General features: G+C 45.2%; 1 protein-coding gene across 2 annotated transcripts in view; it reads right to left on the bottom strand.

Moving 5' to 3' along the window:
- SCYL1 (SCY1 like pseudokinase 1) overlaps positions 1-23018 on the bottom strand; it is a 73682-nt gene that overhangs the window by 18046 nt on the left and 32618 nt on the right. For both annotated transcript variants that reach the window (XM_044270781.1, XM_044270782.1), the window contains exons 10-13: positions 18420-18575; positions 16206-16394; positions 16034-16109; positions 13157-13345 (exon numbers count right to left, since the gene is read on the bottom strand). In XM_044270781.1, coding sequence (XP_044126716.1) covers positions 13157-13345; positions 16034-16109; positions 16206-16394; positions 18420-18575 — 610 coding nt within the window. The remainder of the gene's footprint in view (positions 1-13156; positions 13346-16033; positions 16110-16205; positions 16395-18419; positions 18576-23018) is intronic.

Here is a 23018-nt window from a genome sequence, read left to right as displayed (position 1 = left end):
TCTTTAAGGAAGCATGGCTAAGTACTTTACTCCAAGCCAGACTGGTGTTGAGAACATCAAGGGATGGAAACTGAATCATTACTCGCACCAGTGGCAATAGGTCTGCAAACTAAGGTTTAGCGGCCTTGAGCATAGTTTGGATGACAGACTCTATTTACGGATGGAAGAGCGGACCTTGGGATGAAGAGGAATAGGCTATAGCGCACCCGGGAGCAGATGCACAAGGTTGGTATTCTAGGCCATTAAGGGTGGTGTGAAGCCTCTAGGTCTGGAATAATGCCTTCTGCTGTGGCCCATTTGAGCACCTGGGGCAGGAAAAGAGGAGAAAAAAAATACAGAAGGGGAGAAAAGTCTACTATGAGAGCCAGAGAATCCCAAGCCCTGGTGGTACAATCTCAAACCTTGTGGTTCAGGCGAGATGCAAAGAGATCCACATCTGAGGTTCCCCAACTCTGATAAAGCTGGAGGAAGACCTCTGGATGGAGTATTCTCTTGGATTCAGCTTCTTTCAACCGCTGAAAGGGCTAGGATGTTTTTCTTTGGATGCTTCTTTCAATGCTATATGGTTCCTGGTGCAAGTAGGTGACCACCGTAGTGTTGTTAGCCTGAATTCTGACGAGATGACCCTAGAGAAGGGAGGTCCAGAGAAAAAATTGTGTTAATAGGCAGTGAGGATTCTAACTCTGATCACTGTCCTTGGATTGTGAAAATGCTAAACACTGCTCTCCAACCTAAAAGGTCAATGCCCGTTGATATAACTAGCCAATGGAGATGGCAGACGAATACCTGAGATAAATGGTATGAGAAGAGATCCACCAGAGAAGATCCCTGCTAACCTGTGGGGAAAAGAAGATGGCCCTGTCCAAAAAAGCCAGGGATTTGTTCCAACAGGCAAGAATGGTCTGCTGTAGGAGCAGGTGGGATATTGAGCATAGGAGATAGCCTCATAATTTGAGACCATCCTTCACAGAAACCGCACGCAACAACGGAGAAATTTCTTAGAAGACGAGAGATGCCAAATTAAAGATGGTCTTGTCTTCATGGAGGTAAATCCTGGCTAACTTGGTGTCTGAGACCATGCCTTGGAACTTGATCCAGAAAGCAGGGATGCAGGATGATATCTCCTGTTTGTCAATCAAACTGAACCAAACACTAGAAGGATCTCCAGAAATAGAATCAACTCAACAACACTGAAATGGATAAGCGCCGTGACAGGTTTCAAGGCCTGGGTGCTATGATGAGACCAAAAGATAGGGTGACAATTTGGAAGTTATGAGAAGCTATGTTGAATAAAAGAAAATGCTGGTGGGATTTCACGATGGGGATGGTAGGCATCGCAGATGTTGATGGAAGGCAGGAGAAAAGGGGATGTCCCCCAACTGGCAGAGACCTTAATGTGGGAGGAGGGAAACAATAGGCTGCTAGGTATTCTTGTTGGCAGGACCATCATGAAAGCAATGAAAACACCGGGAGGATTTTGAAGGCTGCTGATGCCTGGAACAGGCATGGTGGCCTTGCGGATGATTTCATTAATGCATTTTCCAAAAAGCCTGCCCTGGTAAAAGGGAAGGCCTAATTGGCGAGGGTCTGACCAGTGGGGCTCTTGCCAATCACAAAAACAGGGACTTCTGTTCCACCATTTGAATGGAGAAGCAGACTTGCATGCCTGCTACTGTTCCATTAAGCTTTATGGAGCTGTCAGAAATAGCTGGCAGTCCCATTGATCAACCTTCAGCAATCCCATAGAGCGGAATGGAGCAGTGAACACGCATGCATGTCTGCTGCTCAATTCAAACAGACTTCCAGAGCCCCTGCTGGTACAAGAATTTCTGACTCCCGACAATAAAACACTTAAAGAAGACCTGTCACCATGAAATACAGCGCAATCTGCATGTTATAGAGCAGGATTAGCTGAGCAGATTGATATAGTTCGATATAATTTGTGGGGAAAAGATTCAATAAAAGTTGTATTTGTACATTTAAATCTCTGCTATTTCTGACTTCATTGTTCATGTGGGACAAAGATAGCCAGTCACTGATAACACTTCCCTGTGTACAACTTTTAGTGACTGACATCTATCTCTGTATACATACTTACACAGACAATATCAATCATTAATAACATATCCTGTGTGTACAACTGAAGTCAGAAATAGCATAGATATAAATGTTCAAATTACAAGCTTTAGCCCCCTTTCACACGAGAGAGTATTCCGCACAGGTGCAATGCGTGATGCGAACGCATTGCGCCCGCACGGAATCCGGACCCATTTTTTTTAATGGGTCCGTGTACATGTGCTTTGGCTTTCACACATCACTTGTGTGTTGCGTGAAAATCGCAGCATGTTCTATATTCTGCAATTTTCACACAACGCTGGACCCATAGAAGTGAACGGAGCTGCGTGAAAATCAAGCAAGTGCGGATGCGATGTGTTTTTCATGGATGGTTGCTAAGAGATGTTGTTTGTTAAACCTTCAGTTTTTTTTATCACGCGCGTGCGAAACGCATTAAAATCGCATTGCAACCGCGCAATAAAAACTGAACAACTGAACGCGATCACAGACAAAACCGAATGACTGTTTGCGAAAATCGTGAATTTTTTCACTGAACGCATTCGCAACGCATCCGGACCTAATCCGCACACGCTCGTCTGCAAGGGGCCTTACTCAATCTTTTCATACAAACCTATTCATCAATCTGCTCAGCTCCTCCTGCTCTATAACATGCTGACTGCATTGCATTTCGTGGTTACAGATCCTATTTAACTCCAACCTTATGGATAGGGAATAACTTGTTGTAATGGGACAACCGCCTTTAAAGAAAAAATGCAGCAGACCCAAGACAAATCAAGTCTGTCTCATACATTAAGCTAAAGACTGATTAGCATACTGTCTATTGAAGTGGTACGGCTTACTCGGAAGGAGGCAATACTTCTTTTCAACCCAGTGGCAGGGCCTATATCCATGGTGCTGGGTCCTCCAATGATATTAATGAGAAAACTAGATTTTTGTACTTACCGTAAAATCGGTTTCTCTTCCGTTCATTGGGGAACACAGGCTTTGACTATGGGTATAGCTATTGCCGCTAGGAGGCGGACACTAAGCACCCAAAGTGTAAGCTTCTTCCTTTTCAGCTATACCCTTCCTACAGGGACCACGCTAAATCAGTTAGTGCAAAAGCAGTAGGAGAAGCCAGACAAGAAAATCACACTATGTACAAACCCAGAACCACACAGACCCGAAAAGGGGCTAAACAAAAGAATGTTTGCCGGAAAGATGCCGTCTGGGACAGATAGACTCAAACTAATTGTACCAAATCCAGGGTATGGAGCAACTGCTCCCGAGAATGAGACTGGTCCGGACAAAATGAAGGGAGAATAATCTCCTCATTTAGGGTACTTTCACACTAGCGGCAGGACGGATCCGACACGCTGTTCACCCTGTTTGATCCGTCCTGCCGCCGGACTGCCGCTCCCTCCTCATTGACTATAATGGGGACGGGGGCAGAGCTCCAGCGCAGCACGGCGAAAGGCCGCCGGACTAAAAATACTGCATGACCGACTTTTTTGTCCGGCGCCTCTTGCCGTGCACTGCCGTGCTGCGCCGGAGCTCCGCCCCTTCCCCATTATAGTCAATGGGGACAGAGCGGCAGTCCGGCGGCACGGCGAAATGGCCGCAGGACGGATCCCACATGGTGAACAGCCTGTCGGATCTGTCCTGCTGCTAGTGTGAAAGTAGCCTTAGATGGAATGCTGACACCACCTTCGGCAGGAAGAACTGCACAGGGCGAAGGACCACCTTATCCTGATGGAGGATCAGGAAGGGCGACCAACAGGACGAGCCGTGAGTTCCGACACACTCTACGGATAGAAGTAATTGCAACCAAAAAAGCCTTATAAGACAGGAAACACAGCGACACCTGCTGCAAAGGCTCAAACGGAGAAGATTGGAGAGCGTTGAGCACTAGATTAAGATCCCAAGGATCCAATGGAGGACGAAAGGGGGGGTGCAGCATGCGCCACCCCCTGCAGAAAAGTCCGAAAGCGAAGCTGCAGAAAAAGAATGGAGAGAGCAGACACTTGCCTTTTGAGGGAGCTGAGAGCCAGCCCTACGTCCATGCACGACTGCAGGAAAGCCAAAAGTCGCGGCAAAGAAAAACGAATGGGAGACAGCTGTTGCCGCTTGCACCAACTAAAGTAGGACTTCCAGTTCCGGTGGTAGATCCTGGAAGATGACGGTTTCCTGGCCCGAATCATAGTCTAGACCACGCATGCCACACGCAGCGTGGCCAATCTGGAGATGCCATGGAGTCAGTTCACATTTCTTTTCATGTTCCCGCCTCTACCTCCCATTCGGTGTCTTCTCCGGAAGATCAGGTCAGAGGGACTGCCCGTCATTCTCGTGGCCCCAGATTGGCCGCGCAGGGTGCGGCACGCGTCCCGACGCGCTGGTGATGCCGTGGAGTCGGTTCACATTTCTTTACATGTTCCCGCCTCTACCTCCCATTCCGCGTCTTCTCCGGAAGATCAGGTGCGAGGGACTGCCCGTCATTCTCGTGGCCCCAGATTGGCCGCGCAGGGTGTGGCACACGTCTCTAGTCGCCCTTCTCACCGACGAACCTTGGGGTCTTCCTCTCCGGGAGGACCTTCTGTCGCAGGGGCCAATCTTCCACCCGAATTTAGGATCTCTACTTTTAACGGCATGGCTTCTGAAGCCGCCGAACTGAAGGTTCTGGGTTTTTCGGATGCGGTGGTCCGGACTATGATTCGGGGCAGGAAGCGGTCATCTTCCAGGATCTACCACCGGAACTGGAAGTCCTACTTTAGTTGGTGCAAGCGGCAACAGCTGTCTCCCATTCATTTTTCTTTGCAGCGACATTTGACTTTCCTGCAGTCGGGCATGGACGTAGGGCTGGCTCTCAGCTCCCTCAAAAGGCAAGTGTCTGCTCTCTCTATTCTTTTTCTGCAGAATTTAGCTTCGCTTTCAGACTTTTCTGCAGGGGTGGTGCATGCTGCGCCCCCCTTCCATCCTCCTATGGATCCTCAGGATCTTAAAGGGCTTCTGTCACCCCATTAAACCGTTTTTTTTTTTTTTCTTTACTAATAATCCCTACACTGCGATCTCATCATACATAAGCTAATTCATGATTTTCGTTCAGTAGAATTTGTTAAAAATCGATTTTTGAAATATGTAAATTACCTTGCTACCAGCAAGTAGGACGGCTACTTGCTGGTAGCAGCCGCATCCTCCGATGGTAATGACGCCCCCTCTGCTTGTTGATTGACAGATCCCGTCCGCTGGCCCTTTCTCTGCTGGCCCTGCCTGTTTTGATTCAATATCTGGCGCCTGCGCCGCGGCCGTACCTCTCTTCAATCTGCGCAGGCGCACTGAGAGGCGGCCACTCGCTTGGCCGCTCGCTCCTCAATGCGCCTGCGCCGGGTGTAGATGTGACGTCATCGGCGCAGGCGCATTGAGGATGGAGCGGCCGAGCAAGTGGCCGCCTCTCAGTGCGCCTGCGCAGATTGAAGAGGGGTACGGCCGCGGCGCAGGCGCCAGATATTGAATCAAAACAGGCAGGGCCAGCAGAGAAAGGGCCAGCGGACGGGATCTGTCAATCAACAAGCAGAGGGGGCGTCATTACCATCGGAGGATGCGGCTGCTACCAGCAAGTAGCCGCCCTACTTGCTGGTAGCAAGGTAATTTACATATTTCAAAAATCGATTTTTAACAAATTCTACTGAACGAAAATCATTAATTAGCTTATGTATGATGAGATCGCAGTGTAGGGATTATTAGTAAAGAAAAAAAAACAAAAACGGTTTAATGGGGTGACAGAAGCCCTTTAATCTAGTGCTCAACGCTCTCCAATCTTCTCTGTTTGAGCCTTTGCAGCAGGTGTTGCTGTGTTTCCTGTCTTATAAGGCTTTTTTGGTTGCAATTACTTCTATCCGTAGAGTGTGTCGGAACTCGCGGCTCTGTCATGTCGGTCGCCCTTCCTGATCCTCCATCAGGATAAGGTGGTCCTTCGCCCTGTGCAGTCCTTCCTGCCGAAGGTGGCGTCAGCCTGACAAGTGTCCAGTACCATGCCCAGATAAGTCAACCGCTGCGATGGATAAAGACAAGACTTCTGCCTGTTCAGAATCCATCCAAAGTGCTCCAGGGTGTCTAGAACAATGTTCAAGTTGTCTGCCGTCTCCTGGAACGACAGACCCTTCACCAGGATGTCGTCTAAGTAAGGGATCACCACGATCCCCCTGACATGGAGCAGGGCCATGACTGCCGCCAGAACCTTCGTAAAGAACCTAGGAGCCGTGGCCAGGCCGAACGGGAGGGCTACAAACTGGTAGTGAAATGGACCCACTGCGAACTGGAGAAACCTCCGATGACTGACGCATATGTGCACGTGAAGATAGGCGTCCTTGATGTCTATCGAGGACAGGTACTCCCCCGGTTCCATGGACGCAATGACCGACCTCAGTGACTCCATGCGGAATCTGAGGACGCGAAGGAAACGGTCGAGCGCCCTGAGGTCCAGAACGGGACGTCTCCTCTTTTTTGAGAACCACAAAGAGATTGGAGTAAAACCCCTAAAAATGGTCTTGCGCAGGAACCGAAACAATCACTCCTTGCTGCAGCAGCATGCGAATTGGCAGAAAAAAAAAATCTGCGGCTGCGGGAGAGGCCAGAGTAGACGACCGAAAAAAACGAGATGGAGGGAAGGAATTGAAATCCAGCTTGTAGCCCTCTGCAATGACCTCCCTCACCCACGCATCTGAGACGTGAGCCAGCCAAACATGTCGAAAAACATGAAGCTGGCCACCCACCCGAACGGAGGGCACCGGGAGCCGCCTGTCATGCAGCGGAGTTCTTAGGGTTAAAGGACTTGGAATCCTGTTGACGGGAACGCCAGAAAAGGCGCGGCTTGTCGGAGGCCCTCTTGGGGCTGGAAAAACTTTGAAATGGGCGAGAAAAAAAAAGGCTTCCGCTTTTTTTACCTATTAGACCGCCCCTGTTCTGTGGTAAATGGGCACTCTTACCACCTGTAGCATCCAAAATGATCTCATCCAGGCGCTTACCAAAAAGTCAGTAAAGGGGAGGGCCGTCAGGGTCCGCTTTGAAGCATTATATGCCGCCCAGCCGTAGGGTACGGAGAACAGCCACCAACAGGGCTGATGAGCTAGCCATAAACCTGGCCGCGTCCAAAGATGCTTCACAAATATATGCACTGGCATGCGAGAGCTGCAAGTTCCCTCGAGGGGATTCCCGAGTTAAGACCCTGACGTAAATTACTTGCCCACTCTCCCATAGCCTTGCTCACCCATGTAGAGGCAAACACCGGCTGCATCTTTGATATCAGAAAAAGAAGCCCCATCCGCCATAGGCAACTTGGTATGTTTAGCCAAGCGGGAAACTGGCGGTAACTGAATTAAAAGTAAATTTTAATGATAAAATACGGCAAAGATATTCCCTAACAGGCACTAACTGAGGTAGACTGTCAAAGATTGGAGGTGCTTGTAGGGAGTCCACGAGGCATGCGCGAGCTTATGGCTCAGCGAACGCATTCCGTGGATACACGTCAGCGCCTGGAATCGGCCTCACAGGATGCACTGCACATGCGCCAGCCGGCAATGAGGAGTGAATAAATTAGTAGTGGGGCGGTGCTGGGCTCCAGGAGAAGGGGCCCGTCTGGGCTCCAACGGCCGGAGGGACAGCCCCTTGGGCTCCTTACTCAGGTAATTACCATATTAATAAAAGCGATTTTCTAGACAAAGGACAACACTTAGGGTAGTAATACTAGTATATTTTAATACAAAACGAGCAGATTGATGCGATGATGTTAAAAGCTCTGTCACTAAAATCCAGGAGACAGAATCCCTTTAATGGCAGATGTTGTGCCCGTGCAATCACTATTCGATTCTGTTGGTTCCAGAACAGATTTTTTTTCTAATGATAAATAGCCTTAGGTGCACGAGTAGAACACTTTGGGATGCTCGGGAGCACAATGGAAGTCAATGGGAGAACACGAGCTTTAAACCAGGCACCCCCCCGCTCTGAAGAGGGGAGGGTGTCTGGTTCACAGGAAAAGGTCAGAAATTGATGGAAACGTCACTGAAATGGTTCGGGAACAGCATGGGGAGGATGTCTGGATGCATCTTGGACTCCCAGGTCGCTGCTGGGAACGATGTTGTCCGAGTAGTACGCCACTTTTACAGACTGACAATAATACGCACAAAACCGAAGATAAAATCGATTTTAGAAGAAAAATGGTTAGGAAACATTCTTTTCTGTATATTTACTGTATATAAAGTGCAAGTGCTGCCAAAAATTACAAAGAAGAGGCACTCCGATACAACCTGTATATCACATAAAGGGGGGCATCATTCATATTGTGGTACAATTGTTCAGGTAGTGGGACTACTACACTCAAAGCCTATGCACTAAGTGAAAGGGCTGCCAAAAATTACACGGAACCGGCACTCCAATACACCCTTTATTACACATAAAGGAGAGCATCATACACACCCTTAAAAAATTATGATTGATGGCCTGCTGGTGACCCTCTAAAACATTAGGAGCGAGGGTCTGCTGCTGAGCTGACCTTCTAAAACATTATGGGCAAGGGCCTGCTGGTGACGCTCTAAAACATTAGGGGTGAGGGTCTGCTGCTGAGCTGATCATCTAAAACATTAGGAGCGAGGGCAGCCTAATAAGCATGTTGATATGATGGAGGAGGAGGACAAGAAAAGGAAGATTGAACCATATACCCTTTTTTGTGGTGGAAGGGGTGCATGGGAATACACTGTATTCAATACACCATAAAAGCCACATTTAAAGTGCCTTTATGTTCAGCCGCTTTCATCTGGTGGAGTAGAGAAGTCAGGGGCAATCAAGGCCTTGTTCATTTTGATAAGAGTCAACTGGTCAGCATTTTCTGTTGACAGGCGGATACGCTTATCAGTTATTATACCCCCAGCAGCACTAAATACCCGCTCTGACAAAACGCTGCGGCAGGCTAGGCCAGCACCTCCAAGGCGTAGAGCGCTAGTTAGTGCCAAGTGTCCAGCTTGGACACCCAATAGTTGTAAGGCACAGAGGGATCACGGAGAACGCTGACACGGTCTGCTACATACTCCTTCACCATCTTCCAAAACTTTTCCCTCCTTGTGACACTAGGCCGCACATAAGGGTGAGGTTGCTGGTGGGGTGTCATGAAACTGTCTCAGGCCTTGGAGAGTGTTGGAACTTCTGTGTGTTCCCCTCGTCTCCCCTCCTCAGTTGCCCAAGGAACTATGTACTCTGCCGCCAGCGTTGTCAGCTGGAAATTTTTGGAGCAATTTTTCCACAAAGACTTTCTGGTATTGCACCATTTTACTAGTCCTCTCCACCACAGGAATGAGAGATGAGAAGTTCTCTTTGAAGCGGTGGTTGGGGGTCGAGAAGGGTGAACAACCAGTAATCGGTGTTGGCCAAAATGTGTATAACGCAAGGGTCACAGGAAAGGCAGCATAACAAAGTCAGCCATGTGTGCCAGAGTCCCAACAGACAAGACTTCGCTGTCCTCATCGGGAGGATGACTCTCTCAATCTCCTCATCCTCTTCGGCCCATCCACGCTGAACAGATGGAATAAACCTGCTATGGATACTACCCTCTGTAGCGGAGGCAACCGTCTCCTGCTCCTTCTCAGCATCATCCAATTTGCGCTGAGAAGACGAACGGAGGGTGGTCTGGCTATCACCCTGTGTACTGTCTTTCCCCATTTCCACCTCTTCCACATGCAAAGCATCCACCTTCATTGCGAGCAGCGAGCAGCGAGTGTTTCAGTAGACACAGAAGTGGGATGGTTTTGCTGATAATAGCAGCATCGCCGCTCACCATCTGTGTTGATTCCTCAAAGTTGCGTAAAACCTCACAGAGGTCAGGCATCCATGCCCACTCGCCGCTTGTGAAGAGCGGAAGCTGACTAGAAAGGCGACGACCATGTTGCTCATTTTGATACAGCACAGGTTGCAAATGACAATTCTATTATTGTCCACACTTTCCTCAAAAAAGCACCAGACTGGGGAACAGTTGCAGGCCTGTTTGGTGTGGCCCGCCTTCTCACTTTTGCCACCCCACTGCCTCTTTCAGCCTGTTGCGGTGCTGTGGATCCTTCCCCCTCTGTACTGCTGTCCTCGCTCGGCTTGCCACCTTCCCAGGTTGGGTCAGTGATTTCATCGTCCACTACCTCCTCTTCCACTTCCACTTCCTGACTCTGGTCATCCTCCTGACTTGTTGACCTAACAATAACCTCACTTATTGACAACTTTCTCATCATCCTCATCATCAACCTCTTGAGACACTAATTGCGGTTGACTTATTGGCAACTGTGTCGTATCGTCATCATCCACCTTGTGAAACACTAATTGTCGTTCCCCACCATCATGTTCTTCTGACTGTGGATGCTCAAGAGTTTGAGAATCAATGCACAATATCTCCTCATGTCCCTTTTCAAACAGGCTTGGCGAAAGGCCCAAATCAAGGAATGTCACTTGTTTGCCAATACTCTCCATGGTGGGAGGAAAGATGATCAGGGTGAGGATTCTGTTGACCAGACTCTTGGCTACTGAGACCGGAATTTGTGGAAGATAGGGTGGTACTTAACCGACTGGAAGCATTATCTGCTGCAATCCAACCAACCACCTGGACGCACTGGTGTGACTTTGAGAGTGGTGTCCTGCGCCGCCCTGCGAACTGGGACATGAAGCTGGGTATCGTGGATGAATGTGTTTCTTGTGCTCTGGCAGCAGGCACAGTTTACCCACGGCCTCTGCGTGCACCATCAGCAGCACGGCCACTTCCCCGTCCCTTACTGCTCGCCTTGAGCATATTAAATGGTATACAGGGAATATAAAAAGTCTACACACCCCTGTTAAAATTTGAGGTTTCTGTGATGTAAAAAAATGAGACAAAGATAAATCATTTCAGAACTTTTTCCACATTTAATGTGACCTATAAACTGTACCACTCAATTGAAAAACAAACTGAAATCTTAGAGGTAGAGGGAAGAAAACAAAAAAAATATATATATAATGTGGTTACATAAGTGTTCACACCCTCTTATAACTGGGGATGTAGCTGTGTTCAGAATTAAGCAAACACATTTAAAATCATGTTAAATAGTATTCAGCATACACCTGCCATCATTTCAAGTGCCTCTGATTAACCCCAAATAAAGTTCAGCTGCTCTAGTTGTTTTTTCCTGAAATTTTCTTAGTTGCATCCCACAGCAAAAGTCATTGTCCACAGAGAGCTTCCAACGCATCAGAGGGATCTCATTGTTATAAGGTATCAGTCAGGAGAAGGGTACAAAAAAGAATTTCCAAGGCATTAAATATACCATGGAACACAGTGAAGACAGTCATCATCAAGTGGAGAAAATATGGCACAACAGTGACATTAACGAGAACTGGACGTCCCTCCAAAATTGATGAAAGGACGAGAAGAAAACTGGTCTGGGAGGCTACTAAGAGGCCTACAGCAACATTAAAGGAGTTGCAGGAATATCTGGCAAGTACTGGCTGTGTGGAACATGTGACAACAATCTCCCGTATTCTTAATATGTCTGGGCTATGGGGTAAAGTGGCAAGACGAAAGCCTTTTCTTACGAATAAAAACATTCAAGCCAGGCTACATTTTGCAAAAACACATCTGAAGTCTCTGAAAAGCATGTGGGAAAAGGTGTTATGGTCTGATGAAACCAAGGTTGAACTTTTTGGCCATAATTCCAAAAGCTATGATTGGCGCAAAAGAAACCCGGAATATCACCAAAAAAAGCATGGTGGTGGCAGCTTTGGGGCTGTTTTTCTTCAGATGGAACTGGGGCCTTAGTTAAGCTAGAGGGAATTATGAACAGTTCCAAATACCAGTCAATATTGGCACAAAACCTTCAAGCTTCTGCTAGAAAGCTGAACATGAAGAGGAACTTCATCTTTCAGCATGACAACGACCCAAAGCATACATCCAAACCAACAAAGGAATGGCCTCACCAGAAGATGATTAAAGTTTTGGAATGGCCCAGTCAGAGCCCAGACCTGAATCCAATTAAAAATCTCTGGGGTGATCTGAAGAGGGCAGTGCACAGGAGATGCCCTCACAATCTGACAGATTTGGAGTATTTTTGCAAAGAAGAGTGGGCAAATCTTGCCAAGTCAAAATGTGCCATGCTGATAGACTCAGACCCAAAAGACTGAGTGCTGTAATAAAATCAAAAGGTGCTTTAACAAAGTATTAGTTTAGGGTGTGCACACTTATGCAACCACATTATTTTATTTTTATACTTTTTTCTTCCCTCTACCTAAAAGATTTCAGTTTGTTTTTCAATTGAGTTGTACAGTTTATAGATCACATTAAAGGTGGAAAAAGTTCTGAAATGATTTATCTTTGTCTCATTTTTTTTACATCACAGAAACCTGACATTTTAAAATGTTATATCCACTGTATATGCTTGCAAATATGTCACACGTACAGTAGCGCAGGTTTTGTAAGTGTACGCGCAAATAAATTAAGACTGAATGTCACAGATATTTAGGATGTGCAAACGTTATACAGGAGATGTAGCGTAGGTAATATCGCTGTCACCAGCGGCAAAAAAATTAGACTGAATGTCACAGATATTAAGGATACGCAAACATTATACAGGTAATGTCGCTGTCACCTACACTATATGTACCTTCTGCTCTCCAGCTCTCCCTGACTAAAACTGAGCCGAACCACGTGTCATCGGGTGCTATATAGCACCAGATGACGCGTTCCAGCCAGCCAATCACTGTAATGCCATTAACCAGCATGGCTACGGCATTACAGTGAGGGCCACTACTTCCCTGCATGTTTATTGGCTGCATAGCAGCCAATAAACGTGCAGGGAGGAGACTCTAGCATCGCGCTCGAGCACACGCGGTGTTCGGCCGAACACCGCTATGTGCCGAGCATCGCGATGCTCGAGTGAAAATGGTGTTCGGCTGAACATGCTCGCCAAACACTACCTCTAATACTTTTGGAATATCTGAGTATCACATAATGCCACCAATACTATTAAAGTGCACTTTCAGAATAACTGATGACTTCAAAAGGTGAAGTAATACTATACAGAGTGGCAGAATTTTAGAACAGACTTACCTGGTTTACTAGGTTCTGCAGGTGCTGCTGTTGTAGGTGCTGAGGTTCCAACTGCTGATGCAGGTTCCGGTCCCCCTGATGGACTGGTGCGGATGAATTTAGATGTCAAGGACGAGACTCCTGTTACAGCCCAACCAGCCCATCCACCAACAACACTCGGGCTTGTTGATGCTGCATGTACATCTTTTTCTGGGGGAAGAAAAGCAAATAATGACTCTTGTGAAATTATAAAACTAGATGACACTTATATTAGCAGGTAGAAATGAGGAGAAGTACTCGCAGAGAAGTTTCCAATCACTTTATAGAAAGGAAGAGTTACCGTATTGTTCGCCCCTTAAGACGCACTTTTTCCCCCAAAAGAGTTTAAGCAGACTGTGATTGTCTATTGTTGTGACTTAGATGAAGGTCAGATCACATTTTATGACCAATTTGTGCAGAAATCCATATCATTCCAAAGGGTTCACATACTTTTTCTTGCAACTGTATATAGCGTCTTATGCTATATACAGTGCTGCCCATAATTATTCATACCCCTGGAACATTTTGACTTAAAATTACTTTTATTAAACCAGCAAGTAATTTTTTGATGGGAAATGACATAGGTGTCTCCCGAAAGATAATAAGACGATGTTCAAGAGGCATTATTGTGGAAAAAAAAAACATTTCTCAGCTTTTATTTACATTTGAGCAAAAAGTGTCCAGTCCAAAATTATTCATACCCTTCTCAATAATTAATAGAAAAGCCTTTATTGGCTATTAAAGCAATCAAACGCTTCCTATAATTGCAGACCAGCTTTCTGCATGTCTCCATAGGTATTTTTGCCCATTCATCTTTAGCAATGAGCTCCAAATCTTTCAGGTTGGAGGGTCTTCTTGCCATCACCCTGATCTTTAGCTCCCTCCACAGATTCTCAATAGGATTCAAGTCTGGACTCTGGCTGGGCCACTCCAAAACGTTAATGTTGTTGTCTGCAAACCATTTCTTCTCCACTTTTGCTGTGCGTTTTGGGTCATTCTCATACTGAAATGTCCACTGGTGCCCAAGGCCAAGTTTCTCTGCAGACTGCCTGATGTTGTCGTTGAGAATCGTCATGTATTGCTCTTTTTTCATGGTGCCGTTTACTGTGATTAGGTTCCCTGGTCCATTGGCTGAAAAACAGCCCCAAAGCATTACGTTCCCACCACCATGTTTGACAGTGGGATGGTGTTCTTTGGGTTAAAGGCTTCTCCTTTTTTACGTCAAATGAAGGAAACATCATTGTGAGCAAACAATTCAATTTTTGTTTCATCTGACCATAACACAGAGGACCAGAAGTCTTCTTCTTTGTCCAGATGAGCTTTTGCAAAGGCCAAGCGAGCTTTTGTGTGCCTTATCTGGAGAAGTGGCGTCCTCCTTGGTCTGCATTGTGCAGTGTCCGTTGGATTGTCTGCCTTGAGACATTGCCACCAGCAGAGCCCAGATTCACCAGGATGGCCTTGGTGGTGATCCTTGGATTCTCTGTCACCTCTCTGACTATCCTCCTGGCCAGCACAGGTGTCACTTATGGCTTCCGACCACGACCTCTGAGATTTTCCACAGTGCGGAACATCTTGTATTTTTGGCTCAAATGTAAATAAAACTTGAGAAATATTTTTTTTTCCACAATAATGTCTCTTGTACATTGTCTTATTATCTTTTGGGAGACACCTAGGTCATATCCCATCCAAAAATTACTTGCTGGTTTAATAAAAGTAACTTTAAGTCAAAATTTTCCAGGGGTATGAATAATTATGGGCAGCACTGTATATAGCATAAGACGCTGTGAATGTTTACATGGTGTGTTCAATAAAAACATGGTAACATTTAATTCTTTGTGTGTTATTAGTGTAAGTAGACTGTGATTGTCTATTGTTGTGACTTAGATGAAGGTCAGATCACATTTTATGACCAATTTGTGCAGAAATCCATATAATTCCAAAGGGTTCACATACTTTTTCTTGCAACTGTATGTGTCATCCACAGATGCCCCCATAACAGTGCCATCCACAGATCCCCTATAACAGTGCCATCCACAGATTCCCCCCCCCATACCAGTGCCATCCAAAGATCTCCCAGTACAGTGTGTCCTCCACAGATCCCCCATAATAGTGTCATCCACAGACCACCATTAGTTCAAAACCCACCAAAAGCACACCTTTTGGTTCAAAATATTTTTTTTCTTATTTTCCTCCTCAAAAACCTAGGTGCGTCTTATGGGCAGGTGCATCTTATAGGGTGAAAAATACGGTAGGTCTCAAACACACAGAATCTGTTAATGGGGTTATAGTAATGAGCAGAATTAAAGGGGTTATTCTGGAAAAGATAATTATGACTTATCCTCAGGATAGGTCATCATTATCCCATCAGCGGGGGTTCAATTCCCAACACCTCCACCCATCAGCTGTTTCAGGGAGCAGCTGTGCTCACCGGAGCTCTGGTGAGCGATGCAGGCTCCCGCCAGCTTTCTAAGGATAACGCTGTATATCGTATAGTGTCAGTGCTTGGTATTGCAGCTGAGCACCATTGACTTGAATGGCGTTGAGCTGCAACTAGGCCATGTGACCGATGTACAGTGATGTCACTGGACTAGGAAGAGGCTGCGGCGCTCCAGGTCTCTTCTTACAGCTGATCGGCAGGGGTCCCGAGTGTTGGACCCCTGCAGATACTGATTATCTATCCTTAGGATAAGTCATAAATATCTTTTTCTGGATACATGTGGATGCACCAGTACTGCAGCAGGCATAGTACAACATTGATGGGGCCATGGCTCCTCTGCTCCACTCACAGACTGCACCAGTCAAATATTGCTGGTCTACCGTCAGGAGCAGCGCACAATGTTACATACATATCTCACTTACCAAGCTCAGCTAACTGTGCCGGGTCCTCTGATATGGCCTCCAGTTTATCCAAAAAACTACGAATTGCTTTAAAAGCCTAGAATGAAGGAGTGAACATCTGGAATAAAGCCTGCTTGTAAATGTGTCTGCACTGGATGCTCACAATATTGCTGATCTCTTGTATTCTACTTACCTGATCCCGGACGCTCTTCTCTGGATCCATCGTCACCCCACATAGTACAGGAAGAATTTTCCCGGCACAGTCGTTCATAGAGTAGAAGTTGTGAGTAGCAGCAAAACCAAGGACGCCGGCAGCACGTGATGGGGAAAACGGATCCTTTGTAGCTCTGCTGAATGCCGATATTAAGACCTTCTGCCGTGTCTGTGAAAATGACAATTACGATTACAGGCTGCTCCCTATTAGTAAATCATCAGATCCCTTCTGAGTGGATCTTGCGGTGCTATACCAGATTATCCTGTACTATAATCTATTACACCGAACTACAAATATGATCCTAGATTTGCTACTGACATCGTCTCAAAGGTTTCATAATCTGCTATCCCAACACATAGTGGAAACCACACTAGGGGCTGTGATAGGGAGGAGCATTTTAACCCCTTCCCAAGCTACCCCATCGTGGGTTTTTAGTTCCTGAGCGCTGATGTGTGTATATGGAGCAGGCTCAGGAGTTGAGCGGGTATCAGCTGTAACCTGCAGCACCATTAGGGATCAGATCCTAGTAGTTTTTACCTCTTTGCAGCATCTAAGTGGTTTAAAGAGGGAGTAGCCAGTCACCCCTGTCGGAGCCCCCCCACCGCACAGACTAACAATGGCCATTGGGTCTGCCATCTTGTTACACCCATTAGGACCTGCCAGGCACTGTAATACACAAGTATTTAATTGCATATAAACCCTTTAAAGAGGTTCTCGGGGATAACTATGTTTTCAACAGATAGGCTCATGCAGTTACTTACTTCCTGTACATCTTGCTCAAGTTTTTTGTCCTTTTTTTAATTTTGGACTCTCCTGACCCATTTTCACCATGTAAACAAATCCCTACAATTGGTTTCCATCCTCTTTGAAGCCCTTTCTGTTGCAGTATTATCCACCCAAACCCATGATCCACTTCTCCTATCTCTGCCACTAACCATGCCCAGCTAGTTTGTATTCAAAGATAAAGACTTCAGCAATAAAATCCAAGGCTTTCCTTAGATCATATTGGGTACATGGTCTCCAGTCTATGTGTTTCGAAACAACCTTTTTTTGTTCACCACAGTTGTAAACAAGAAACGGGTAGATTGGAGACCATGTTCCTGTTCTTAATTTGATACAAGTAAAGCCTTGGATTTTATTGCTGAAGTGATATCTACAGATGTGATATCTCCTCATCATTACAGGCAGGTTTAGGGCCAGTTCACACGACCGATTTTGAAATGCACCCTTATAAAATCAGAGAGGATTACACGTGTCTTTTATTCAGCGCAAAAAAAAGTGTTGAATTCAATACAAAGCTGAAGCAGATCTGTGCCATGGAAAACGCATGGACTTTCATGAAGCAGTTTTTTTCTGCTGCCTATTCATTTCAATGGGAGATTCAGCCCCGATTCTGCTCCAAGATAGATCAAGCTGCTTCTTTTTTACACGTGCTTCCCAGTGAAATGAATGGGAGGCTGTTTTGAGGCATTTTTGGAGCTGATTTTGAGGCTGAAACACTCCAAAATCAGCGCTGAAAAACTCTGTGTGAACTGGCCCTTAGAATGTTATATAACTGCAGTAAAGTGATCTGTACAGACCAAGAAGTCGCACCTATTATTAGTGGCCAGGGCAAAAACTGCAGGAATGTATGGATTTTGTTTAATAGATAATGACATGGAAAAAAAAAAAAATCATCAAAAATTCTTTAAAAATATGTTAAACATAAAATCGTGATTTAAGCAATAGGACATTTTCTGATGACACATTCCCGCACGCAGCCTAGTTTGGTACTTACAGAGGTTGTCCACAAATATCTAACTAATGCCCACAGCCTGCTTACGCTACTAAAAGATTCATACTTACCTGCTCTGCTGCAGCCAATAACTGGCTTCAGCAGTGACGTGTCTAAAAGAGACTCATCACCACTAAATCCAGTGGTTGGCTGCAGTGGAGTAGGCGACCATAGCCATGCCATGTAGGAAGCAAACAGGCTGCGTACCAGGCGATGGACAGAGCACCTGAAATGCTGACACTTTTGAGATGGAGTTTCACAGTCATCACAAGTGAAACTGTAGTCAGAAAAATATCTGAGTATCTCAAGTACACACGCTTGATGACTGTTTTGGATAATTCACCTAAAAATAGGAACACTTTAAATATTACGGTAGTATAAATACATCTGACTTGTCTTCTGGGTGAAATTCTACTCACAGCAGGGTTCAGATAAGAGGCAATCTTGCCCAAACACACAGTTGTATTGCAGCGGATTGGTCCCTGGTCATCTCGTGCCTGCAGTCGCGCAAAATGCTTCATCAGCTCCATATTGAGGTTATTCTCATTTAACTTGGGAGCCAGAAGCAACATGGACTGTAAGGGAAAACAAAGCAGGTCATGTTAATACAATGTACAATGCGTAATGCAAAACAGAACATACAACATAGCAGACTTTAAAGCGTAACTGTCAATATTTTTTTATTTGCTAGGCATGTATACCAGAGTTAGTCTGTCAATGATTGTCAAAAAATCTGTAATTACCTTATAATAACAGCTTTCATTAATGCCTCCTGTCCCTTTCCACTGCTCCCTTAAAAGACAGTTGCTATGGCTTGTCTGTCTCCGGCTAAGAAGACAGCAAGACAGAGGGGCGGTCCTTCACACTGCATGCCTGCATTAGGCTTCAGGGTGAGGAGGCGTGTCTCTCAGTAATCCAATCTGATTGGCTGGCAGGGAGCTGCTGGCTACAGCAAGTGTGTATGGGAAGTGAGGGAAAGCAGTTTTAGCCTCAGAGAACTGGCAGAGGAGCCATCTTGAGAAGGTCCTCATATTGTAAATGCTTTTTTTTTTTTTTGAATACTTTTTTTTTTTTTTTTTCCTTCATCATATATAAAAAGTTCAGAAACAAGACATGACAATAAACAATAATACAACAGGACATAAACAAAGATAATTCCTGTATATACACATACATTTGTTGCTCGCTTATCCTTAGACATCAGGAATATATCCCTGTCCTGTTTCTTTTCTCATGTCATATACAAAAAAAAGAACCAATATAACCCCTCCCCTTCCCCCCCCCCCATGGTTGTCTTGATGGTTACCGCAAATAGAGGAAAAAAAAAAGAAGAAGAGATTGATTTCGTGATCTCATATCAGGGTTCTTTCCTTTTCTTTTTCTTTTTCTTCCCTCCCTTCCTTCCTTCCTCTTTCCTTCCCTCCCTCCCCTCTCTCCCCTCTCTCTTTCCTTCCTTCTTCCACTTCCGCCATTTATTTATGGGTACCGGCATATTCGTATCTACGTACCCTCCCACATAAGTTCTTCCATGCTTCGATGTTTGGTGGTGTGTCCGCCCCCCACTCTCTAGCCACTACAACCCGCGCCAGCATTAATCCTTTGGCCCATTTCATTTCTATTTCTATGTCGAGACCTATTTTCCTAATATATCCAAGTACCGCTATAGCGATCTCCATTGGAGCTGAGCACCCAGTTGATCTGGTCAGCTCCCGAAAAACCTGGGTCCAATAATCCTGCATTAGAGGGCAGTGCCAGATCAAGTGGGTGAAATCCGCGTTATCCATCCTGCACTTCCAGCATCTAGCGTCCCTTGTTTTATACATCCTACTCAACACCCATGGGGTGATGTAGGTACGATGGACAATAAAGAACTGTATCAATCGAAAATTACTCGATACTGTACTTCTTTTTATACTTTTATAGATACATCTCCAATCTAACGCGTTAGGTTCCACTTCTAGTGCCCATTTTTGTTCACTATTAAACTTTATCACTCCCCCTAAACCCCTTTTAATTTTTTTATATATCTGTGATATTGATATTTTGGTCCCCTTATTGAGACAACAAAATTCTGCAAATTTTGATTGTTTGGTGATTAAATACTGTTTATTCTCAGTAGTGTCAAATGCGTGTTTTAACCGAAAATATCTAAAACGTGTGAGGGTGTCTAGTTTTATACTAAGCCCTAATTCTTCTAATGTCCTGAGCTTTCCTTTTATCTCTATCTGTGAAATAAACTTAATACCATTTTTTTCCCAAAATACATAATCATCTGACTTCTGAAACTCGCCTAGGTTTATATTCCCCCATAGAGGGGTAATCTTTAATGAGTAATTTATCCCCAATAATTTTTTGGCGTTCACCCATATCAAGTGCATCATATTGCTAATAGGGCACTTCTTACCCTTTATTTTTAATATCCCGGCTTCCAAGACACTAAAAATATTGTATTGGAGACCTACAAACTCACCCACTAGATACTGACGTAATCTATCATCCTCTGTCATTAACCATTGTAGCTGGGATGCATAATAGTAGCCTCTGAAGCAGGGCACGGACAAACCACCATCTTCTTCATCGAGCCATAAATATTTTTGTTTGAGCCTGACCCTTTTTTTCCCCCATATAAGATCATTTATCAATCCCTCCAATACGTTGAAAAGGTGGTCACCTATCCAGACAGGGCATGAGGATATAACATAGAGGACCTGCGGCAGCAAAATCATCTTAATAATAGCTATGCGATCTGCCTGTCTTATCAGTATTTTTTGCCAGATACTTATTTTATTTTTAACCCTTTTAAGTAGAGGGGCAAGATTCAATTCTATATATTCCTGGATCCTCGCACTAATTTTTATTCCAAGGTATTCCAGTGCATCTGTGGGTTTTAATATTTTAACATTAATATCCGTTCTCCTGGTTTCATAGCCAATTGGGAGTAGCACTGATTTCATCCAATTCACCCTGAAGCCAGAGATTTGGCCAAATTGATTTACAGTTCGCATCAGGTATGGAACCGTCGTCGCCCCCCCTTTCAAGAAAAACAAGACATCATCCGCGTATAAACACATTTTATCTGAGGCGCCCCTACTCCCAAATCCCCTGATGTTATCATCTGATCGCACCTTACATGCTAACGGTTCGACAAATATGGCAAACAGTAATGGTGAAAGGGGGCACCCCTGCCTAGTTCCTCTTTGCAATATTATCGATTCAGATGTCTCTCCGTTGATTTTAATCCTTACTTTCGGATGTTGGTACAGTAGTTGCACCCAACTAATAAATTTGTCCCCCAAGTTTAGCTCGCGCATTATGTTCCAGAGGTATGCCCACTCCACCCTGTCAAACGCTTTTTCTGCGTCCAGTGACAGGAGGGAGTGGGCGCCCTCCCCACTCATCTGGATATTAAGGAGGGCCCGACGGATATTCATTTGAGCCTGACGTTTCGGTATAAACCCCGATTGATCTGGGTGTACTATCTTACCTATCACTTTTTTTAGGCGGTTTGCCAACAATTTGGCACATATTTTAAAGTCCGTGTTGAGAAGAGAGATGGGGCGGTACGAGTCCACCTTACTCTCGTCTTTCCCCTTTTTCCCTATCAGGGTTATTACAGCCTCTGACAGGGAGGCCGGGAGTTCACCCCTGTCCATAGATTCCTTAAGGACCCGCAGGAGTACTGGGAGGATAACCTCCCCATATCTTCTATATATCTCGAAGGGGAGACCATCCGGCCCGGGGCTAGAGTTACCCTTTATCGATTTCAGGGTGTCACGTAATTCCTCCAGTTCTATTGGACCATTCAAATACTCCCTGTCCTCCTCGGAGAGAGTAGGGAGCGAGACCCCCTCCAAAAAGAGTTTTATGTCTCCACCGTCCCCCACTCCCTCCGAGGAGTAGAGGTCCCTGTAATATTTAACAAATTCCTGCTCAATTTCTCCCGGGCTGGATGTTATCACCCCATCTCTCCTCTCAACACGCTTAATTCTGCCGTCCCCCCTTTGATTCTGTACAATGGTGGAAAGCAGTCTACCTGGTTTCCCAGATTCTCTGAAATATCGGGCCCCCTCAAAAAACACTCTTTGTTGTGCCTTATTCTCCAGATAAATTATTTAGAGAGATTTTAGACTCTTCTAACTCAGCCGTCGTCTCAGGGGAATTATTAACCAGGAGTTTCTCCTCTAGTTTCTTTATTTTTTCGCCCAGCTCCCTCTCCTCTTTGGCGAATTCAGTTTTTAAACACTGAATTCTACCAACGAGGATGCCCTGTAAATATGCTTTAAATGCGTCCCATACATAACCTATTTGTGCAGATCCAAGATTAATTTTCCAGTACTCCGCTATATCGGCGCTAATACTTTCATCTTTATTTATCAGGTTTAGCCAGTGTGGGTTTAGCCGGAACACTCTACACTTTGGTTTAACCGTTGTTTTAAATGTCAGGCAGATTGGGGAGTGGTCTGAAATACTATTAACCTCATACCTCATTTTCGATATCTGCTCTACCAGTTCTGGGCTAGCTAATGCCATATCTATTCTTGACATGATTTTGCTCCCATGACCAAACCAGGAGTACGCTCGCTTGTCATCATACAGATACCTCCATACATCTATTAACAGCCGTTCTTGTGATATTCTTTTGAGAAGTGTTGGTTGACTTGTCCCATATTTATCATTTGGTATCATCGAGTATCTATCTAGAAAGCTATTCATAACGGAGTTAAAGTCTCCCATTACCAGTATGGGGCATTTACCTGGCGACTCTGCAAACTCCACTAAGCTATTAATAACACATAGTGAAAATGGTGGGGGTATATACACAAAGGCTAGAACACACAATATCCCATTCCACTGGCAGTGGAGGAAAACATATCTGCCCCTATCATCGATCTTCTGATCTAGTGGGAAGTAGTCAACTTTGTGGTGGATATATACACTAACTCCACATGAGTAGGTAGAGAAACATGAATGATACTGGTACTTGGCCCATTTCCGCATTAATAAGTATGTCTTATCCT

Source organism: Bufo gargarizans, chromosome 10 (assembly GCF_014858855.1).
Source record: "Bufo gargarizans isolate SCDJY-AF-19 chromosome 10, ASM1485885v1, whole genome shotgun sequence".
Lineage (NCBI taxonomy): Eukaryota > Metazoa > Chordata > Amphibia > Anura > Bufonidae > Bufo > Bufo gargarizans.
Note: the sequence above shows the minus strand (reverse complement) of the source record. Positions and strands in the feature narration are given on the sequence as shown.